We start from the raw sequence: 21,410 nt of genomic DNA, 5'->3' as shown, positions 1-21,410 counted from the left end.
TTGTTTCAAACGGTTTGTTTATATGCCACCTGTAATACGTTCTACCTCGCCACCCTTCCACTTTACCCAGGTCTACTCCTGTGCCGTCCTCTTTCTAGTATGTTGTTGCGATTTCAGTCGGAATCAGTAGTGACGCAACCTTCCATTGGCTAGGGAACGTGCCCCGCTCGTCATACGCGCCATTCCATTGGTCGCTCTGGTTTTCTGCAGGATAGATCTTTCCGGAACTTGCTCTACTTGCTTTCCCTGCGGGGACGGTGTCTGACAGCCATGGCCAGGCTCAGTGAGACTCAACGGGCGGGCTGCCGGGAGCTGCTGGAGACTCTGAACCCAGCCGAACTGCGTGCACTTAGCGACACAGTAACGAACCACCTCATCCAGCCGGTCACCCGTGAAGGTATGGTGCGGGTGTGGAGAGCTGTGGCTTATTCGGTTCTGAACACCCCGTTCACTTAGTTCAGTTTTGAGCATCTAGAGACAAATTTGTTTGCGCATTTTGTCACAAAATTTCAGTAACTGTAGAGCATGTGTGACTGCGCTCTTTAGAGGTGATCATTTTTCTAATTTTTGAATCTTGGGTCGCTTCTGTGAGATAGAAGATGCGATTTGATGGATCTTTTCTACTTAGTCACTAGCGCTTTTACTTGCGGCGATTGGTCGTCCCACTTTACTTTGTTTACCGCCCTTTCTCCATACACATTTCGACTTAAACGTCCAGACAGTACAGTGTCTCCGTTGTATTAAGAAACATTTATCTGGAAAATGTAATGTTTGCCCCAACTGTCGCGGTGAAGGTTGCAACACTAAGAAAAAGCCGTACAGCCTGGAGTAAAAGGGGAGAACAGAGCAAGAACGTTCTCTTTCGCGCTTCGTTTTTCTGAAAACGAGTTTATAAACTTGAGCTTTAGTGTTTAATATGCTGGTCCATTCCGTATATTATTTTTTAATAATGGTGCCTCTAAATACGCTTGTTACTTTTCTGTTGTCCCGCCTCCTCACTCTAGTTTCAGTTCTTGAGTGTGACGCAGTATCATTACCATAATAACACAATAACCGGGTATTAAGACAAGTTCTCTTTTAGTGGCTTCATTGGGAATCTAAAAGTGCCGCTTCCCACTATCCCCAGTCGCCTGTTTGCTGCCACAGTACTAGTCCATTTATTTAGCTCTTGGTTTTTTAGAAAGCTGGTTTATAAATTGAAGCAGTCTAGCACCTTGTTAGTGTGTATATATTCAGCTCCATTCCGTATATTCTTTTTCATACTGGTGGCAATAAAGAAGCTTGTTATTACGTTTCTGTTGTCCCTCCCCTTTCAGTTTCTGTACTTGTATCACCGGGGACGCACAGATGGGTGGGGGCGTGGGTGGGGCAGAAGGGAAAGGGTGATTCGACCACTGGGCTAAATTGAGCAGGATGTGGCATTGTGAGAAGTTTGGTGGACACATTCTACCACGTGGCCTAAAACCATGCATGGCATTCTCGAAGTACTTCTTTAAATGAACAGTTAAAAAGATTGAAAGAATGCTTCATTTAAGGAAGAAAAAGGGTGACAAGTCCAGCTTTGCAGAGGCGCAGTAATAGATGTTGTTGCATCTTCGGTAACTTTTGAACCGTTTAAACTAGAAACAATTTTTAGTTGTTGCTAAAATCTGCACATTGTGCGGCAGATGATGAATTACGCAGCAAATCTCTAATTGTCTGAAAATCGTTGTGGCTGCACAATCCCATACTTACAGCTGCCCTACCCATAGCTGAACTAGAAATTCTGCATTACTTCTTAGTGCTGTCAAACTAAGCCACAGGCCAAAGATCCTCCTAACTTGGAGGATAACACAGGCCGTGTTAATGCTGTGGCTCAACTGTAGGCTAGCCACAGGCACAGCGAGATTAGAGAAAAAACTGGCATAATAATAACTTGTTAAAACGCATGCCACCAATGGAGTGCATGACAAAGCACACAGTAACAGAAATAAAAAAGGCATTTCCTCTCTCAAAACCTCTCCTGCGTTAAAATTAACAAAACAGCCATATTTCAAATAGCAAAAATCGTTCTGAGATTGTTACTTTTTGTCCCAGATCTGAAAATCCGTCTACCTAATAAAATACAAATACATTTGCCCCTTTTTTCAAGTAAACTACTTTCCATGATCACGTGGTAAAATATCAAAACATCAGTACCTCAATCCTGTTGCTACACCAGAACCACATCAGAGGATGAGCCCTGTCCCTACAACAAGGTGAACCTCCTTTGGGGGGGAAAAAAGAGCAACCAAAAGCCATGTTGGGTGGCTACAAAAAGTACAGGTTAAAACAAGCCAAGCAAACGCATTTATTACCGTACTTATTTTAAAAATATTGGAATTTTATATTAATCTTATTTGAAACCATACAGTAGGCTCCCGCTCTCGCTTCAGCAAGCACACCCTGCCCCCACCTCGCTATTCTCCGTGCACTTCCCATCTCCTGGCAAGCTGACTTGCTTTGAAAAACAAAACTGTGTAACATGTTGAACTAAACATTGGCAAAGGCTAAACTTATTGGCTTTGCCAATGTTTGTTTACCCACATAATCTTGATCCACCTGTACATACTTAACCGACCATTACCGATTTTGTTTCCCACATGTACTACAATAGCTATGCTTCACGGAGATGAGCCTTTATGTTCCTCATAAGGTTACTAATTTGAAAAGGTGGCCACAGGCTGAGTCCTGGATAACAATCGATTAGCAGCTACTGATAAAAGGTTTGCCTGCCCACAATGTTTGCAAGTATTATATTCGCAAAGTGCTTACCATTATCTAAAGGTGCTAATGTGGGTTTCCAATATGGAGATGAGTGGGGAGCCATGGGACCTCCTTGTGAGTGACTTGTATGGTTAGTCAAGAAATAATAGGTCTCCTTACTCACATCACCAACAAATCTAATCCCTGCCCATATCAGTTTTGGTCATTTTGCCTTACATGACATTCATCTGAACTCCTCCTTGTGGAGGGGGTTTTGTTATAGGCATGAGAGTGGTGGACATCTTGACAACCATGAGTGTGAGTTGGTCGGGGTACTTGAAGAGAATGTTTCCCTGCCTGCATCATTCATTATCATATAGGTACTTTGGCCCTAGCACTACAGAAATGCATTTTTTTGTCAGTCTTCTATGAAGAGCTGATAAACACACGTTGTTAATTTCTGTAATATGTTTTTATATTTATACTGACATTGTTATTTATATTCATGTCTTTGATTATGAAGTTTTCAATTGACTGTCTTTTATGGCTCTTTTGAACCTAATAAAGTATTTACAACAAACCTGTCAAGTTTTGGAATGTAGTCACAGTGTTGGACTGGGTAGTTTGGGTTGGCAATCTCAGCCACAGTTCTGTACACACTCTTATTTACCAAGCCTATTTTTCATGGTTGTTAGTAGGGGTTACAACGTTAAGAGAAGTAGCTGTACTAAACTGGATTCCGCCCAGGAAGAAGCACTGAATCGGCACTTATACCAATCTGAGGATGATGTTAAAAGCACAGTCGACCGCAATGGAGTTGCTGCACTACTTCTTTTGGAACTCTCGGGTGCCTTTGATACGGTTGACCATGACACCCTAATTCAAAGACTCCATGAAGCCGGCATACAAGGGATTGCTCTCGACTGGATTACTTCCTATCTTAAAAAAAGATCTAACATCATCCACTCGCCCCCCCTTCTCGTCCGAACCCTACCTCTCAAAAGCAGGGGTCCCCCAAGGATCAATCATCTCACCTTTTGCTTTTCAACATCTACATGATATCTTTACCAGAACTGATCAATGATTTCCATCTCACATGCTACAACTATGCAGATGACATACAAATACTACTTAAATTAGAATGCCCCAAAAACTTTGAAAACTCACAAATCTTCAGTTGCCTCAGAGCCTTTGATCAGTGGATGACCTGAAGCCATCTCAAACTAAATACCTCCAAAACAGAAATACTCATATGTGGTGACTGGAAAAGTTATGACACTCTGTGCGTCTGGCCTGACGATCTCGGACCACCTCCCCAATTACCCAAGGAAGTTAAAAACCTTGGAATCACCATGGATTCCAAGTTAAGTATGAATGCCCAAGTGGACAAATTAGCACAAACAAGCTTCATCACCTTGAAGACTTTACGACGCATCTTCCCCCACCTCGGATTTCCACACAAGGTGCAAGCTACTATCTCGCTTGTACTATCCAAACTGGATTATGCCAATGGCCTCTACCATGGATCATCTCTATCTATTATGAAAAAACTACAACGTATCCAGAACTCCGCAGCCAGGCTACTATTACATGGAAAGCCGCAAGCCCACATCTCCCCTGCCTTGAGAGCACTACACTGGTTACCTGTTGCCAGAAGATGCACTTTCAAGCTGCTTTGTATCACCCACAAAGCTATACATGGAAAAGGACCGCTTTTTATCAGAAACAAAATAACCAAATACATCCAACAAAGAAACCTCCGCTCAAGATTGGCACCCCGCCTTAGAACACCACCATACAAGAAAAAGACTATAAGTGGTACATCCTTCTCTGTTCAAGCAGCCAAACTATGGAATTAATTACCCCCAACTATAACAGCCACAGATAACTTTGTCTTCAGAAAACTACTCAAGAGTTGGCTCTTTCCTTCAAAACCACCATATTCAAACAACTATGGACTGCATATGCCTATGTTGATAAATATTTTTTCTGATTATTTGTCTATTTCTAGTTATGTATAGTTCTTTAGAAGATATGTATCGCTACTATGTCATAACAAAATGCACCCACAATCTTAAAACTTGTTTGACTAAGTATATTTACCCATGACTCTAATTATGCATTGTATGTACATATATATATTTGTGTATATGTTGTTTCTCTGCTTGGCATGTTCGTGGGTCATTGCATGGCTCCTGGGTAGGTTGTTATACTAGATATCTATGAATCCCTGCTCTCATCTTATCACCCTTATCTACCCATCATCATATGTCATGTCTCTATCAAACTATTCTCCATTCCCACTCTGACTCATCCCAAATCCTTTCTACTACTTTCGTCTCCTAAATAACTCTCCCTAAGCTCTTCCCTCCGCTTCCACATCTAACTCACCAAACCTCACTCAACTACCATGACCTCCCACACAACCCTACTAAATTCTCCCTCATTTATCTCACCCTACTACTATGATCTCCCTAACCCTTCCACAGACTCTTTTCTCCTCCATCCCCCTTTACTCATCCCAAGCCTTTGGGTTATGTAAATGAGGGATATACTCCCAATTAACATTTCTGGATTTCTTCACCCCTCCATTACATCTAATTAACAAACTCTCATATCCGCTGCTCAAATTAACTCATAATAATACTAAAACTGTACTCATATTTCCCGATACTAATCCATCACTAATTCTTGTTGGGTTCCAGAGTAGCGCACTACTCGCCGAAAAGCGCTTCAACGCCTTTTCAGGGGTAGTAAGCGCTATATAAATACTATTACAATACAATACATAGTGGTATTCATGGACCAAGCACAGCATTCTATTGATTCGATTTAGCTTTGTGGATGGTTATGATTGCTAGCGCCCCTTTGTTGATGAATTCATTTGTTACCACTATTGAGTGGTAGAATATCGAGTTGAAAAGACATAGACTCCCTCCACTTGGAGAACTCAGACCATGGACGGCCCCCTCCCTCTTTATTAGCCATTTAATAGAGTTAGGCATTGGGTGCATTGACAATGTGAGGTGAAAAATGGATTAATGCTTGTCCATTTACAGAGGTGGATTATTTCTCTCCAGTGTGTGACTACAGTTGTGGTCCCACCAGCATAGTGATTGATGTTGTAGTACCCTGACGACTGCAGGGTAGGTTGTGAACACGAGTAATGTATGTTTACATCTTTTTTTTCACTAAGTAAAATTTTATTTCTAGAAGTGAACCACATCTGTAATTTCCTTTTTGTGTTCAGGGTGACTGACTTAGTAAAGTTTTTAAGCTTGTAATATGTCTGTCTGTAACACCTGGTTGCAACACTTTTTTAATTTTTTTTAATTTCTCTTTAGGAGCATTCAAAACAAACAAGTAATAAGTGAGACTTATTCTTGCCAGGTTGCATGACTAAGGCATGCATGACAGACTACAGGGGTTTTTGTTCTGTGCCCTGTTACTATAGAAAGGTATCCTGACTAAGTGCTGAATCGTGTTGGCAGTAGAGGATGTTGGGGTGTGGTGAGCCTTGGCTACTTCAATACACCCCTCTTTTGTTCTTGACAGTAAAACAGTTTGTTTTTAACCCTACTCTTTGTACCCAAAATGATAAAGGAGATATCCCTGGGATTACATAGAGGCAGTTTTAGGATTTAGTATCTGGGTGTGTGTCTGTCTCTCTCTCTGTCTCTCTCTCTGTCTCTCTCTCTGTCTCTCTCTCTGTCTCTCTCTCTGTCTCTCTCTCTGTCTCTCTCTCTGTCTCTCTCTCTGTCTCTCTCTCTGTCTCTCTCTCTGTCTCTCTCTCTGTCTCTCTCTCTCTCTCTTTCTTTCTCTCTCTTTCTCTCTCTTTCTCTCTCATATATTATGAGAGATTTGTCACACAGAAGTTCAAAAACAAAAAAAATTGATTGTTTGCCGTTTAAAATAAAAATTAAAAAAATGCTGCTTGAAAGAAACTTTTGCTAAACTGTTGTGACTTTAAATGCCAATTCTTTGAGGCATCGTTCAGTAAAATATTTTGATACATGCCAAAATTATGGAAAACATTGATAATGGAGAATCGGTTGCAAAACTTTATGAACAACACAGAAATAAATGAGGGACCCAATTCTTAAAATCACAAAATTGCACCCGTAGGTCTAGGCCCTTGCATTTGACCAGATTTACAACTTTTACAAATACTTAAAAGTTTACATAGGTAGGCCTGCAAACTCCACTCTTTGCAAACTTTTATGAATTCAAATTTTTCATGGCCAATTATACACATGTACACATATGTATCTGCTCATACGAAAATCTGAGCTGTTGCAAATTCATTTTCCTTAAAGGTCTACCTGGTGTAAAGTCCCCTCTTCCGACCCTCCATTTGATAGGTGCATTGGTGTGGTATTTGATTTTCAAGGGGATGAATCTGTGCTTAGGTATCTGCCAGAAAGAGTGTTACAGAAGTTAACTGTTTGTCTCTCATGCTAGAGTTGAACCTCTGTGGAACCCAATTTTCTCTGCAAATCTGGGTGAACTGAAGCATGAGAAATTAAGTTCTTCCTCTTTAGTGAACCAGGTTTAATTTAGAATGTTTAGCAGAGTGATGTACAAATGCCACATGTATGGCAATTGCATTGAGTCTTAAAATCCTCTTTGCATTCAGTGTATTCTTTGAATTCTTTACTATGGAGCATACATAAAACTGGCCACCTTAAACAGCCTATCCAGTTCCTTGCTGTGTTCTTTCTCTAAATAACTCTCACACCAAAATAAAGGCTTGGAGCAACAAGTTTGCTGTCTATTAATTATTTATTCAATTAGTATGATTCTTTTTGCTTCTGAAACATTAAGAATTTCTTATACTAATGATGGCCCTTTAGAGACGAGTCAGAGTGCAAGTGTGATTGGGTGAGACAAGCCCCTTCTACAACTGCTCTCTAACCAGGGGGTAGCCACTGAACCTCTACTTTTGCCACTGCTTAACTAGATGGTGAAAATATCGGTCTACTATATATTTAGGAGCTAACGGGTTGGCAAGCTATTGCCCTCCTTTTGGAGTAGAATCCACAGGCCTAAAAATGGTGGGTGGAAGGTTTGAGTGCCTGAAGCTGTGGACTGCTTAGGTCCCCCTTCTCTCCCTCCCCCCTTCTCTCACACACCCCGTCGGGGAAGTGGAATCAGTGGTGCCTATGAATAGCTTACCGATGCACCTCAGATGAGTTGGGTGCTCTGATTAGAGAAGGGTTGGAATATAGCATGAGTGATGCTTCAGCTAGGCCCTCAAACTCTGTGTGATTTTCACCTTGCATCACTGGTTTAATAGTTTTTTGATTTAAAACATTACCACAAATGGGACTCTATTTATTTTATTAAAATCTTGGTTCCGCGCCCTAAAAATGTCACACCTGTGGCTGATTGGTCCATGTGATCTCTGCTGTTTGTTAGAGATTTTTGTAGACTTATACTATTAAACGTAGAGTAAATAATAGCCTACATTTTATTAATTCATGAAAATTGGTTTTAAGTGATCATGTAGGTTTTTTTTCAGTGAAACTTTGTTTTCGGTTTGCATCTTTCCCTCTGAAAGGGACTGGTCTGCTTTTGGGTGACTTGCTTCTTTAGTCTTCTTATATTTCTTCCTTGGAAATTTGACACACTCAGATGGTTTTATTCTTTGTAATTCAGCTTAGATTTTTGGCATTGAATGAAATATTTAGAAGCCAGTGGGAAACACTTGGCACAGGTTGTCGTCCATGATCTTTCAGAATGTAAAAACAAAACATGCACAGGGACAAAGGCTTTCTGCCCATATGAGACTCTGAGACATGAACATGGGCCAACTCCTGAACGTCCCCGTTTGTCATATTATAGACTGAAGTCCTCTATCTTTAAAGAATTCTCACAGCAGGCCCCCTCTCAAAAAGAAAATACGAATATTCTAATTCACTGATGTTGTAGACCCTGGTATTGGAGAGCACAGAGACAATTAAGTTAAAAAATACTAACTGGGTAGGAGACTGGCATTAGAGCCCTTGGTAGGAGCTCCCACTTCATAACAACCAATAGGTAGCCAGCATGACTACTGATGATCTATAGACAGCAGTCTGCCCCAGAGGCCATTTGTGCAGCTCTATGCTTTATTAAAAAAAAAAAAAAAAACCACAATATAATTTACTGGACTTGTTGTAATACTAGCTATCTCACAGTTCACATCTTCTTCTATACTGAGTACAGTAACCCCCCCCCCTGGTTTCCTGGTTTACCTCATATAAAAGAAGTACACATTATCTTCACAAAGATAAATATTATTTAATTTGTTCACGTTGTCATTATTCAGTGTGATGCCATTACAATGTTTCAGTATTTCACAAATTCGTAGCTTTAGCTAGATAGTTCACAAATCCATATACTATAACAATTTGAATGACAGTGGTTGCAAGTGTTCCCTGCCCTTTGTGTCTCTAACATGTTTCAATGTTCTTGAATCCCCTGATGGTGACAAATGAGACAGTGCTTAAAACTGCATTTGTTTCATTTAAACACTTCGGTTTGTCGGACGGACAGGAGCCATCCGGCGCAAAGGTGCTCATGTGAGTCGAACAGCTCCCGGCCATTCACGCACATGACACTGGAAATACCTCTCGTGCGGGCACCAGAGGGATTCCCTTCTCAAAGAAACAGCCTCTGGAGATGGGGCAAAGCTTCCCTATCTCCAGAGGCTATTTCTTTTGTTTCAGTGAAATGACGATCGGTGGGCACTGCATGCTGATGACCTATCACTAAACCTGAAAGTGAAATGAGCTGATCAGCTTACCTTTCACTTTCTCTGCATTAGTGCTCATAGGGGATATCCCAGCCCCCTCAGAGCACCAGTCCGGATGGGAGGGATATCGTTGGAAAGGGGAGAGTCTCCCCTTTCCAAGGGTACCTCTCCCTAGTGCTTGGGGATCGCCGCAGGGGTGGGTGTTTTCCCAAGCTGGAATCCACTACTAGAGACCAGGGACGGGCCAGGGGCCGCTTGGGCAAGGGCGTTGTTCCCACTTTAAATTTTTTGGGCAGTGTCAATCTTTTGGCCCCTCCTGTGGGCCAAATGGGGGCAAAGGCCCCTGATATGTTCAGGGGGTTGGGGTGGGGAGCAGAATGTATGCTAGGCCCCAGGGACTTTTTTTTGTTGTTGTTGACTATTTAGGGCTGGGGCCCCAACCCTTATAATCAATGGACACAGTCTTTCTGCTGCCTTTGGGAGGCAGATCGGTGTGATTACTCTCGATCTGCCCCCCCAGGCTGGGAAGAAAGCTCACTAGACACCAGGGATTATATATATATACATATAATATATATATATATATATAATATAGTGGGGTCTTCTCACATAAGGCATAGCAATGCCCCCCCCCCACTCAAAACAAATGTGGCTGTCGTCTTTCTCCACCCCCCCCACCCCCCCATGAGGCAGATGAGGCAATAGCCCCCAATCCCTCCCTCCCCCCGCCCACTAGGCACAAGGGTTTTATTTATTTATTTATTATTATTATTATTATTATTTTTTGTTTTTTTCTGTTTAGGTGAGGGAGCAGCCCAAAATGGATATGGGAATGTCCCCACCCCCATAAAATGGGCACAGTCTTTCTGCCTTTCCTGGGGACAGGTGGGGTAATTACCCCCGATTTGCCCCCTGGGAGCAGAAGGCCCACTAGACATCTGGGAATATTTAACAAATAAATAAATAAAAGGGGTGGGGGCTGCCCACCACCATGGAGATGGTTATGCCCTCACCCCAACTGAAAGAGGCAGTACTCTTTCTGCTCCCCTTGCAGCCTAAAGCTTCTCATCCCAATGGCAAACACGAGGACATTTGACTCTTCTGGTTGTTGATTTTACATATGAGCCAGGAGAGCTTGACTAACTCCTAATGTCGTCCCACTTGCAGGTGGTGAGTGGCTGCACTTGTTAGGCTTGGGTAGGCTACCACCTGGAAAAACCTACCAGACACTTATGAAAACTAGACATCTGAGGGAGTCGAGGTTTGTTTGCTTCACTTGCACCCCACACTATTTTCTTGCCCACAATACCCTGCAGACCTCAAACTTTGCCTGAAGTCCTGCATTTTCACTACATGTCAGTGAAGGAAACTTCTAGAATCCACAAGATTTCTACCACCCATCATTGCCCCATCTGTACTGATAAAAATACTGCCCACTTTTGTGACTAGGACTAGTGCCAGCAACAGGAATATGGCCGCTGCATTTCTATGTTGTCTGGCCAAAGCTTTCAGGTGTAGGAGGAGGGATGAATAGATAACCTAACGTAGCCCATGTTACCAATTGGACAGGAGGTGCGCTAGCAGGCAGTTCAAACAGGACAGAGTTATGTAGCTCTCACATGGACGATGGTTAGCATCCTACATGGAAATAGACATTGGAGACAGATGAGGAACAAACACAGTGATAAGGGAGAACTTTTTTTGCTTCAGGCTACCCGCGTTGGATGTATAGTATTAGCTGTGGTTCCTAATTATGGGTGTTTTACCAGGGTCACCACTGTGGGAGATGAAGATATATTTGGGACTGAGAGAGATAATAACAAGTTTATTAATTAATTAAAACCATAAAGCTTTTCCTTCCACGTAAACAATAACAGAACAATTTTAGTTCAAAAAGACAATTACAGTTCTTTGGCTTAGGGTGAAATGGTAAGTAAAATTTCCTTCCACATAATTTTTTTTAGAAAAGACATACTAGTGCTATAAGGTATTGATAATAGGGCAACAGAATAATCTTATTGAAGGTAAGAAAAAATACAGCGCAAAATAAAATCTTGTGATTAAAATGAAATGATATATGAAGTTTTCCTTCCACAAAGAAATATAAACAGTAACCCAATGAGGTATTGGTAAAAATAGTGCAAAGTGGGAAGAGACCTTCTATCGATTTTATTTACCCCTACTTAAGTCTGGTTTTTGGTACCAGACTTTATTATGACATAAGCTAAACAACCCAATGGACTACCTAGGAGCCTTCCCTTCTTTAAGATGTTCAATGCGGGTTATAGGGATTTCGCTATCGTTTCAGCCCTCCCTCTGAGTTGGTTATTTCAAGAGGCTGTGGTTTTTAGAGTGAAAATTTCCAAAAATGGAACCAGCCTAATGTTCAATATTGTATTTCGAGGGTTAAAGGCTGCAATTAATGCTTGTCTGCAAGATCTAATTTTTAAACCGTTTAAATTATTTTTTTAGTAAGAGTCTCCTTTCAGCCGCCAGGGCTGGGCAAATGCAGACCACATGCATCAGGTTTTCATCTGCTAGATGACAGAGACGACACTCCAGGGAGCCTACTTGCCGCTCCTTCTTCCATTTTGGCGTGAGGTCTAAAGTAGGGACTTCACCCAGCCTAAGTCTGAGAAAGGATTGCTTGATTTTCCTTGAGTAGGGGCCAGCCATAAGTGGTGATTCTTTAAATGTTTTGTAGGAGTTAAGAACCAACCAACTATGCTCCCTTTTGGCAATGAGATCTTATCTTCTATCAAGCTCTGTAATTTACTTGCTTTATTCACTGCTTTATTGAAAATGGGGATGGGTAGAGACCGGTTCCATACATCATCTAAGTTCATAAGATTCTTACTTTTTTCTAGATACCTTATGTAGTTGGGGTTCCCTCTTTCTAGGATAATTTCCTGCCAGACTAGATTGGCTAAAGACCCTTTTGAAGCGCAACTCAGTTTGTAGCAGCATTTAATGTATGCTGCCGGTCGGGCTAACGACTGTTTGACCAGCATAAATTCCAATCTGACCTGGGCTGGCGATGCACGTCCGGGCAACCGAAAAACGCGCTTATAGGTTTTTATCAGAAGTTTATCCAGAAGACCTACTTCCATCCCCCTCATTATTTCGGTCCCATAGGTAATAAATGGAAGTAGTTTCGCTCTCATTACAGCTGTTAATGGGTTCAGAGCATGACCACAGATTGAGATTGCTAGCTTGCAAAAGGCGTAAGTAAGGGCCTGCGTCTTGTTTTTTATAGCCTCTTTTTGTGGCGTGTAATTACCTCTAGCATCTACCACCAATCCTTGGGGGTCTTCTTCGATGGTTGATTCTTTTAGATGTGACCTTAAATGGGATACCCATACTTCCTCTGTTATGTTTGCGTTATTGCCTGCTTTTGCACCATTGTCTATTGTATTGATGATTTTCCAAAATCTTTTGGAGTCAGATGTTTTGGTCGCAAAATGTAGTTTGGCCCACAGGGCCTCCTGTTGGCGTTTTTTAAAGGTCCATAGAACCCCTTTATACAATTTCCTTTTCTCTCTAAGGGCGGTCAATATTGATCCATTATCTGGGCATTTACGCAGTGACCTTGATAATTTACCTACTGCTGCTTTCCTTTTGCGCACTGGCAGCGGTAAAAGTGAACTTTGGCGGTGATTCAATTGTGCTCTCTTTCTCCTGTTACTTAAGGAATCTTTTTTTATGAGGTTGTGGGCAAAGTTCTCCCAGACTGTTGTCAACTTTGCCCCACCTGTGATAGTTGATTCTAGGTTCCGTAGGGCCTCTTCTGCTTGTCTTTCAATGGTGTCAGAGGACCATTTGAGTCGCTTTAGATTTTCGGAGCCTAGTGTCCCGTTTAGGGCTGCCACTTTCTCCGGTTTTTGCGGTGATGCACAAATCCCAAATACCTGTGGTTTGTGGTCGCTTTCCGTGCGGTCCATGATGGTAAAGGTGTTTACTAACTTATATAAAGCAGGGGACACCAAAGTGTAGTCTAGATAGGAGACCGACTTCCCAGAGAATCTTGTCCATGCCGGTGGAATATCCGGGCACTTCCGTCCGTTTAGCGCGAAGAGGCCTACTAATTCACAGGTGCGTATGAAACTCTCCCCTATTTTATCTTTCCTAAGTTTTTTGGGAGGGTTTGGGCGGGCATTCTTGCAACTGTTTGGATGTGATCCTCACTGGGATTGTGGAATAAGCCGAGATTAAAGTCGCCCGACATTAACCAGAATGCTGATTTTATTGTTCCTTTTATCCTTAATAGTTGAGTTAGAAGTTTGTTTGCTTCAATTTTTTTATTTTTAGGATTGATGTATGTGTTGACCAGAATCAATGGCTCCTGTGTGTTTTTCCCCCAATCGTCTAGCTGGAGCAATTGGAAAGGTTGGTCTTCCTCCTTATGCTCAGAGATTTTTACCAAAAGGCTGGTGCTAACGTAAATGGCGAGGCCTCCCTCTGGCCTTCCACACCTATTTGTTTTCGTTGCTGGGCTAAGGTATTCCATGAATCCGATTATCGGTATTGATTCCATTGCCCAGGATTCCTGTATGAGTAAGATGTCGAAGGAGCTGAAAAAATGTATTACTGCAGGATCCTCCAGTTTTGACCGTAGGCCACCGACGTTCCAGGAGCAAATGGATAAAATGCTGTGTGCGGGTTGATCCTTACCAATTCAATTATTGCCCATCGGTCTTGGGGGGTAAAACCGTCGCTACCCGTTCCCTATCTGGATACTTTTGTTGACCCAAGACCACTCTTTCCCTCCCATCTTCTCTCCATACTTGGACTGTCAGCGGGTGGTTAGGTGGATTCTCCTCACTACATCTTTCTTCAATGGGTCTGCTGGCCTGATGTACTCCTTTCAGAACTGACCATGTGCCTTTGGGAGTTCCCAGGTGTTGTGAGGCTAGTAACGGAGTTGGATAGCGGTCTCCTTTGTAGGTGGTTACCTCAATGCCCCAGGCTTTCAATACGTCCTTTCTATTCAAGATCCGCTTTGGGATATCTGGTGCCGAGAAGATGGTGAGTGTTGGATCCGTGTGTTGGTTGCCTCTTGCTTGGATAAATTTTATAGCTGCCAGGTCCTCCGAGGCTACAAACTGAAGATCCGGTAAGGCTTTTATGATTCTTAAGATCGAAGAGCGATTAAGAACATCTATGGGGGACCTGGAGGTGAATTCTGGAATCCAGAGTAACTGGAGGGTATTCATGTCTGTTATACGTGACTGATTTTGCTCTATGCGCGGGTCTTGCTCCATATAGCCATCTTCCCTCTGACTAATGGCAGATTTGCTGCCCAAATTGACCAGTGTTAGTTGGGGAGGCAGCGCAGGTGTAATGGGTTTAGGTTTTGTGCTCTGCTGGACCCTTGTGGGGCTTGGTCTTCGGTTCGTTATAGTGCCAATCGCTTCGGGAGGTCTCAGGGGGGACCTTGTTAAGTGGGTGACGTCTGCTGTGGCTGGGAGTGTTGTCACATCTATTATTGTGTTAGAGCTTGAACTTGTGTGGGTAGTAATGTTTCTATTATACCCTCCATTTGACGTCGCCTGATCTTTAGATGGGTCCTTTGATGAGTTGAATTGATGGGGTTGGGTGGACTTCCTTCCCTTCCTTGCCCGCTTTCGTTCTCTTTTTGAGAGGGTCCGAGTTATGGGAAACTCAGGGTTCCCAGGCTTATTGTTGGGCTGTAGCGGAGGATGATTCACCATGGGTTCCCAGTGGACACTTGCTAGTTGGCGGCTGTCAGCCAATATTCTCTCCTCACTTAAAAACGATGAGACGGGCGCAAGGGAGGAAAGGGGCTGCTGCTCTTTTTGTTTCTGCTCCCTCGGAGTAGATTTTAGCATGGTGGCGAGTGGTTTAGGCCATGTATGTTCATCCTTCCGGGTGGAGCGGATTTCTTGAAGTATTCCCTCTAAGATTTGCGGCAGTTGACATATCTTTTCTACTACCTCTTTACAGGAACAAATTGTATAGTCATTAGAGTGAGTGACTTGCGCCCTTGTTATAAGTGCGTTTAATTTTTCCAACTTACTGTCAATCCCGGAGACAAATACTGCCAGGGTGTTTAGCAAGTCAACTTGGATGTCCATTTTGTTTGAATGAAATTGCAGCGCCATGACCGTTGCTTGCATTGAATTTAGGATTGCAGCCCACATTTCTTCTGACCTGACTGCCACGGGGGCTTGTGACTTAGTCGGGCGCTTGGTTACCACTTGATAGAACGTTGTTTATTGTTGTTTTATGGGGGACTTTCTGTGCCGCTGTCACTGTTTCTGTTTTTACTGGCCCGTTTGTGATGACCTGTTCTATACCCCAGTGGTCCTGTTCTTCTTTTTCACAGTTATACATTGGGAATGAGTGAAGTTTTGGACTTTGACAGAATGGGCCACCTTCCTGAGATTCTTGTTCTAAATGTTCTGCGATTGCTACCAGTTCTGAGTCCAGGATGGGTAGTTTTGCTGGACTAGATGTCCATTGGCATTTAGTGGCGTCTAGGGGTTTATTACATAGAGTTAAGTCTTGCCTAGGATTGTAGAGGGATCCTGGTGAAGGGGTAGCTGGCATCGCATTGTCCTGAACTATACTTGATGCGTCTACTTTCGTGGGGTGATTTTTTCCTGATCACTACTGTTGGCGATGGGGGGAGGGGAGGAGGAGAATTAATTCTGAGTTTCTTTTTGCTGCTTCCTTGCTGTTGCCGGTGTTGGCTGAGTGGGGTTATTTCCCCAAAACTTGTTTGGGTTGGAGCCAGGGAGTCGAACCTTTTTCTGGTGGCAATGGTACCAGCAGTAGGGAAATAGTCGGTTATCTTGTGATGCTTTGGAGAGGCTATGGTCTCTGGAACCCCCACCGGCGGAGTCGCCGGTTTCCAAAAGCCAGGCTCCCCCCAGATCGTTTCTTCCATGCTTGAAATTTGGTCGCCTCCCCCGCGTGTGCCCTTTGTTAGGTTTTGCCTCCTGCCTGGGAGGGGGTGGGGGAGATCCTGTTTGCTGCTTGCTCTCCTTTTTGGGGTTGCTTCATCCAGAGCCAGGTCTCCCTTCCTTTTTCTCTTTCCTTGTTTTGCTGGACGGTTGGTAATACTGCCTCGTGCTTTGCCTGATCTCATGATCAGTATGTTTTGCTGCCTTGGAGCAGGATGATTTTGGGCGGGCTGTTGGAGTGAGGGAGAAGGGCCTTGTTGGGCCTTGTTGTGCCTTTTGTTGTTTTGGGGCAGTTAGGAGTGCCGTCCTCCAAAAAGAGGCTCTAACGGATGTTGATATCTGAGTGTGCGATCGCCCTCAGGGGATTTTGGAGTTTTTGAGGGCCCGAGTCCGGAGATACTGGACCGTGCCAGTCCTTGTTGTGTTGTCGGTCTCTCCCGCACCTGGCGCTTGCTGCCCTGGGCAAGGGCGGGTGGAGGAGCAGGGCAAAGAGGGGGGGGGGAGGGGTGAGACCACGGACTGCCTGGTGGATCTACCAGGGTGCGTCAGGGTGGGGGGTGCAGCGCGCCCTTGCAGTGGGACCAATACCAGAGCCTGGACCAGCTTCCCTCCGCCCTGTTGCCCTCCTTGCCCCCCTTGCCCCTTTCCCCTACGCCCTCGCCCTTCGCCCTCTGTTGCTCACTTGCCTCTTGCTGGGTGGTCGCGGGCAGCACCTGGAGGAGAAGGCCGATAGCGAATGTCCTGAGCCTGATGCTAATGCTTGATGCCTGGTGTGCAGTCCTTGAGGGGTCCTTTCTTCTTCTTGCCACCCAAAGATTTACAGGCAAAGGACCCCCTATGCCCCCCCCCCGCAAGCCGCACCCGCGATCGGGCCGCTTCCGCGGGGGTCCGCGGAGGGGATGGGGGACGCTGACCTCCTCTGCTCGCTGTCACGGTGCTGGGGGCACCGGTGGCAGGCTCGGTTGAGAGTCAAGCTATGGGGAGGGCGCTCCCGATGGTTCCGTGGCCCGTGATCCGGAGGCTGGGAGGCTCACCAGTGAGGGCGAGCTGTGTGCGGCACTCGGCGCGCTGACCCGAGAACCGGAACCGGAAATGCCTTTCGTCGGAACCGGAAATGCCTCTCACACCTCCTCTGGGGCCTGGGCTGCTGGGGCTGGGAGCCATAGCTATAGAAGTGGTGGTTTGGTAACAGTGAAAAATTGTCTGAGAGACTTTCAAATTACCGATTAGGGTTCTTACCAGGTATTTATCATGTCTTTATTTATATGTAGTAGTTCCTCCTACTTTGTGTACCAGGTGAGATTGGGTGTTTTGGAGGCCAAGATATATTTATGGTATCATGTTTGTTGTGTTTTGACCAAGGGCTGCTTTTGATCCCGTGGCTAGCATTAAAGGGCAACTACGACAAGTTTCCCTGAGTAAGGTAATTTCTTCCATCTGTTTCTATGCTCTAGGAGGAATCCTGCATGTAATAAGACCTATTAAGTGTTTCTTTAGTAGTGAATTGTTGCTATCTGTGGAGGTAGTGGATCTATTTGTTTTTAAATTTGTTATTTGGTGTAGGCATCTGAGGAGGCGGTTATACCTATTTTTTTTATTTATCTTCACGTGGTGGATATTTTTGATCTATAGGTGCTTACTGGATTTCTTTATCACATGGGTGTTTCTTTCACACTGGGGTTTTTTGGTCATGGCCTGGAGTTATAGCTATTATGATGAGGGAGTTAGTGTTGAAATAATGATTTTCTTCATTTTGTAGACCGACGATTAGCATGAGAGATTCCGATTCCGTGTAGCATTGGAGTTTTATGGAAATTGGAGTGTGTCCTGAGGAAGGTGTGTGGTATGTGGACCACATTGCACCAAAACACATGTTGGCACTATCCCTGGAGAAGATGTACATGAAAAGCGGATAATTTGAAATGAAAAACCCTTTACAAGGAATTGTCTATAATGAGCTGGTCCTTCTATATGGAAATGTATTGTAAGCAATCTAATTTTGAACAAAGATTTTTTTCACGAATCGTTGAATCTGTGATGCAAGAAATAAGCACGATATATTGATGTAAGATTATGAGTGGTTATCCAATGTACATATCTTATAGTGACTCTACTTAAAGATTTTCAATAACAATAGTTTTCCCTTGAAAGGTGGGGTTTGTTTTATGGAGCGGTGGATACATCTGAAAGGTGTGTTTGGTGAGATGTGATAATTTGTTTTATGTAGGATTAGGAATTGAGGGTTTCTTTTTCTCTGCTTATTTTGCAGTATCTGTGAATGTGTGTATTGATTTTACAATTCTGTATAATTATGAACAGACAAATGTGTTTAAATAAAAATTAAGTCTATATAACATAATCATTAAGGATATGTCAATAATTGTTGAAATTGGTCCGACTTTATTAAATACATGTTTTGGATTCTTGTGATAGAACCGAGTATCTGGAAGTGGGATTGTATGTACAGGGAACCCTTTTGTATGATGGTCACGCATTGGTTTTATACTGGTTTCTACCACAAACTGGAAGTAGGTTCAGAGCATAAAAATAGGGAGATTAGGCTGCCTTCTAGGAAAATGCCAAAACTGTGATACAAAATTAGGTTTTTGGTTTCTGCTCTGCATGTTCCTGAAAGCCGAGAAGGTGGTGACTTTAGTACAGCAAACCATTTGTGGATGCAGTTTTTATGAAAAAAAAACACAAATTTATCTGGAGCACGTTTTCTGTTTTTTGTTCTAAAAACTCTAAATGTGCATTTTTTTTTTTTTTTTTTTTCTCCCTCAGGCCCCGCCAGCAATATCCAGAAATGCTGGGCACCTTTAGAATTCCCAGAATGTTGGATAAAAAGACCGGCGATTTTGCATGGATCGCTTATCTGCACAAAAAATTACGGAGGCCTAAGCGTGAACTACCCCAAATAGCCAACAAAAGGCTTAGCACGAGGAGTGGGTGGGGGCTTAGCAATGAGGGGTTAAATGCCCACAGTAAACAGTCTGCTTGTTGACTATAAAAGCGCTGCAAGTACAGTAAGGCCTTTTCTTGTGGTCCTGGGATAGTCCGTGGTTGCTCGAGCATATCCTGTATTTCATCATGTTTCTCCCCTTTTTGAATTCCCAGATGAGATGGCCCAGGTTAGGTATGTGGCGTACCAAAGCTCAGAATATTAAGTCTGTGAGGCATTATGATGATAGGTAAAATTATGTGTGGGGCAGACATACTTCATGATTATAATGCTACGAAATGTCTCTTTGAAATATTATCTACATAGAAGGTTGTTAGTATGGGTGGAAAAGATAGCGGTCTTAAAAGGTGTTAATGGAACTCTAGAAATGCCTATGTCTAAGATGTGTAGGATAATGAGTAGGTTAGTTGTATTGTGTAATACTTTGAATAATATCTGTGACCTGGAGTGAGGAAGCCAGGGTGTTTTGTGTAGAGTCCGTAAAATAAGCATGTGCTATGAAGTACATGTTTTTCATGGAAACAAAGCTAAGAAAGGGGTATTAATATGCATTTTACCGGCTACACTACACTCCATTCTAGATGCATCGCATTTCAAATTCAAATATCAGTTAAGTGTCCTAGGCCGGAAGATTAAATAGGAACTTGGGAACAAATATTTCTGGATTTGCCTGTGCTCTACGAATACTTCAGTGGCTTTTTATGTTGATTAAATTGGCCATAGGAGTTGTAATTAAATAAGAATGTATTCCGAAACTGGCCCTATTTGGAACTACTTTGACTTTGCCTTTGGATGACTCCAAAGATAAAAATGTATTGAATTGTGTTCATTATTTGGCACTGCCTTGCTTGCTTAGCATTGGAAAGCAAGGGACCTATCCACCATGTGGGAGCGTGGCAGAAGGTTATTTAAGATAATCTTATGTGAAGAAGTTTCTTAGGCTTGCTTTGAGTTGACTGTTGGTAAGAGCTTTAGATCAGTTACTTGAAACTATAAATGCCCATCAGAACTTCAGTTTTTTTTCTTTTCTTTTCATTTGTACAGGAGGTAGTATCCCTATCAGAAAAGCAATGGCATGCTCACTACTGGGACACCCCTGCCACCACCTAATAACCTATGCATATCATAAAGTGCCCCTTTAAAAAAAACGTTATGCGCTACGGGCTGATACATTTGTGCATAATGGCCGGGTTAGGTTTGGAAACGGATAGTCAGTATTCAATGTGGTATGTGAAATTGTATGTATTGGCAAGGCAGAAACAAACTAACTGTATTATATGCAGTGTTTACATTATTTTTATTAAATGTCTGTTAACCAAATGTTTTTTGCATCATTAAAAACAAAAAAGGTTTCCTAGAGGCGCCCATTGAAGTCACTGATCCAACTGGGACCTTGTCTTTCAGGGTTTGGTCCGGACTGTGATTATAATTGTTGAGCTCTCTGTAATAGTGAGGAAATAAAATTAGAACAGTCTCCTCCATTCAGATACATTTCTTCCCATGTCAGGGTTATGATGGACAACTGCCCCGTTGTCCTTTGGGTGCGAAAGATAATCTACAGACCCCCAGCAGGAATGGGGTGAATCACGGATGGTGTATGCCCGCCACTTTCGATTAGTAGTTGATCATATGTTTTTCTGAGATTGTTAAAGATGCAATCCAGTCATCTGCACACTATTGTATCACTTTATTCACATCACAAACAGTTACAGAACTTTGTGTGGTACAATCATCCAACTTTACTCCTTAGGTATATTGCAACAAACATGTTGTTAAGTCAAGCATAAAGTTCGTCATAAAACCATACATGACCAGCAGCGGCGCCTACAGTTGGAGTGCATCTGCTGGGACTAAGGTCTTTTTAGCAGAGTGTTAAAAACCTTTGATTTGGCACCTCCATCCAAACAAGAAACAGGATATGGAAAAGGCATATAAATTTTGTATACCTAATGAAACTGCCTAAAGTTAACAGAATAAATCATGAAAACAGTGAGGCCAGCCGTGTTTGATTTAGCTTGGTGTATACACAGTATTTCCACTTTTGGTTATCTTCACCAGAGAA

General features: G+C 43.0%; 1 protein-coding gene across 1 annotated transcript in view; it reads left to right on the top strand.

Annotated features, from left to right (window-relative positions):
* The first annotated feature begins 204 nt into the window (after positions 1–204).
* The window catches only part of C8H3orf38 (chromosome 8 C3orf38 homolog), a 46,359-nt gene continuing 25,153 nt past the window's right edge, over positions 205–21,410 (top strand). The window contains exon 1 of the mRNA XM_069204613.1: positions 205–397. Coding sequence (XP_069060714.1) covers positions 271–397 — 127 coding nt within the window. The 5' untranslated portion in view covers positions 205–270. The remainder of the gene's footprint in view (positions 398–21,410) is intronic.

The sequence above is a fragment of the Pleurodeles waltl genome, chromosome 8 (assembly GCF_031143425.1).
Source record: "Pleurodeles waltl isolate 20211129_DDA chromosome 8, aPleWal1.hap1.20221129, whole genome shotgun sequence".
NCBI classification, from domain to species: domain Eukaryota; kingdom Metazoa; phylum Chordata; class Amphibia; order Caudata; family Salamandridae; genus Pleurodeles; species Pleurodeles waltl.
The sequence above is the reverse complement of the archived record's forward strand: the minus strand, read 5'-3'. Positions and strand labels throughout refer to the sequence as shown.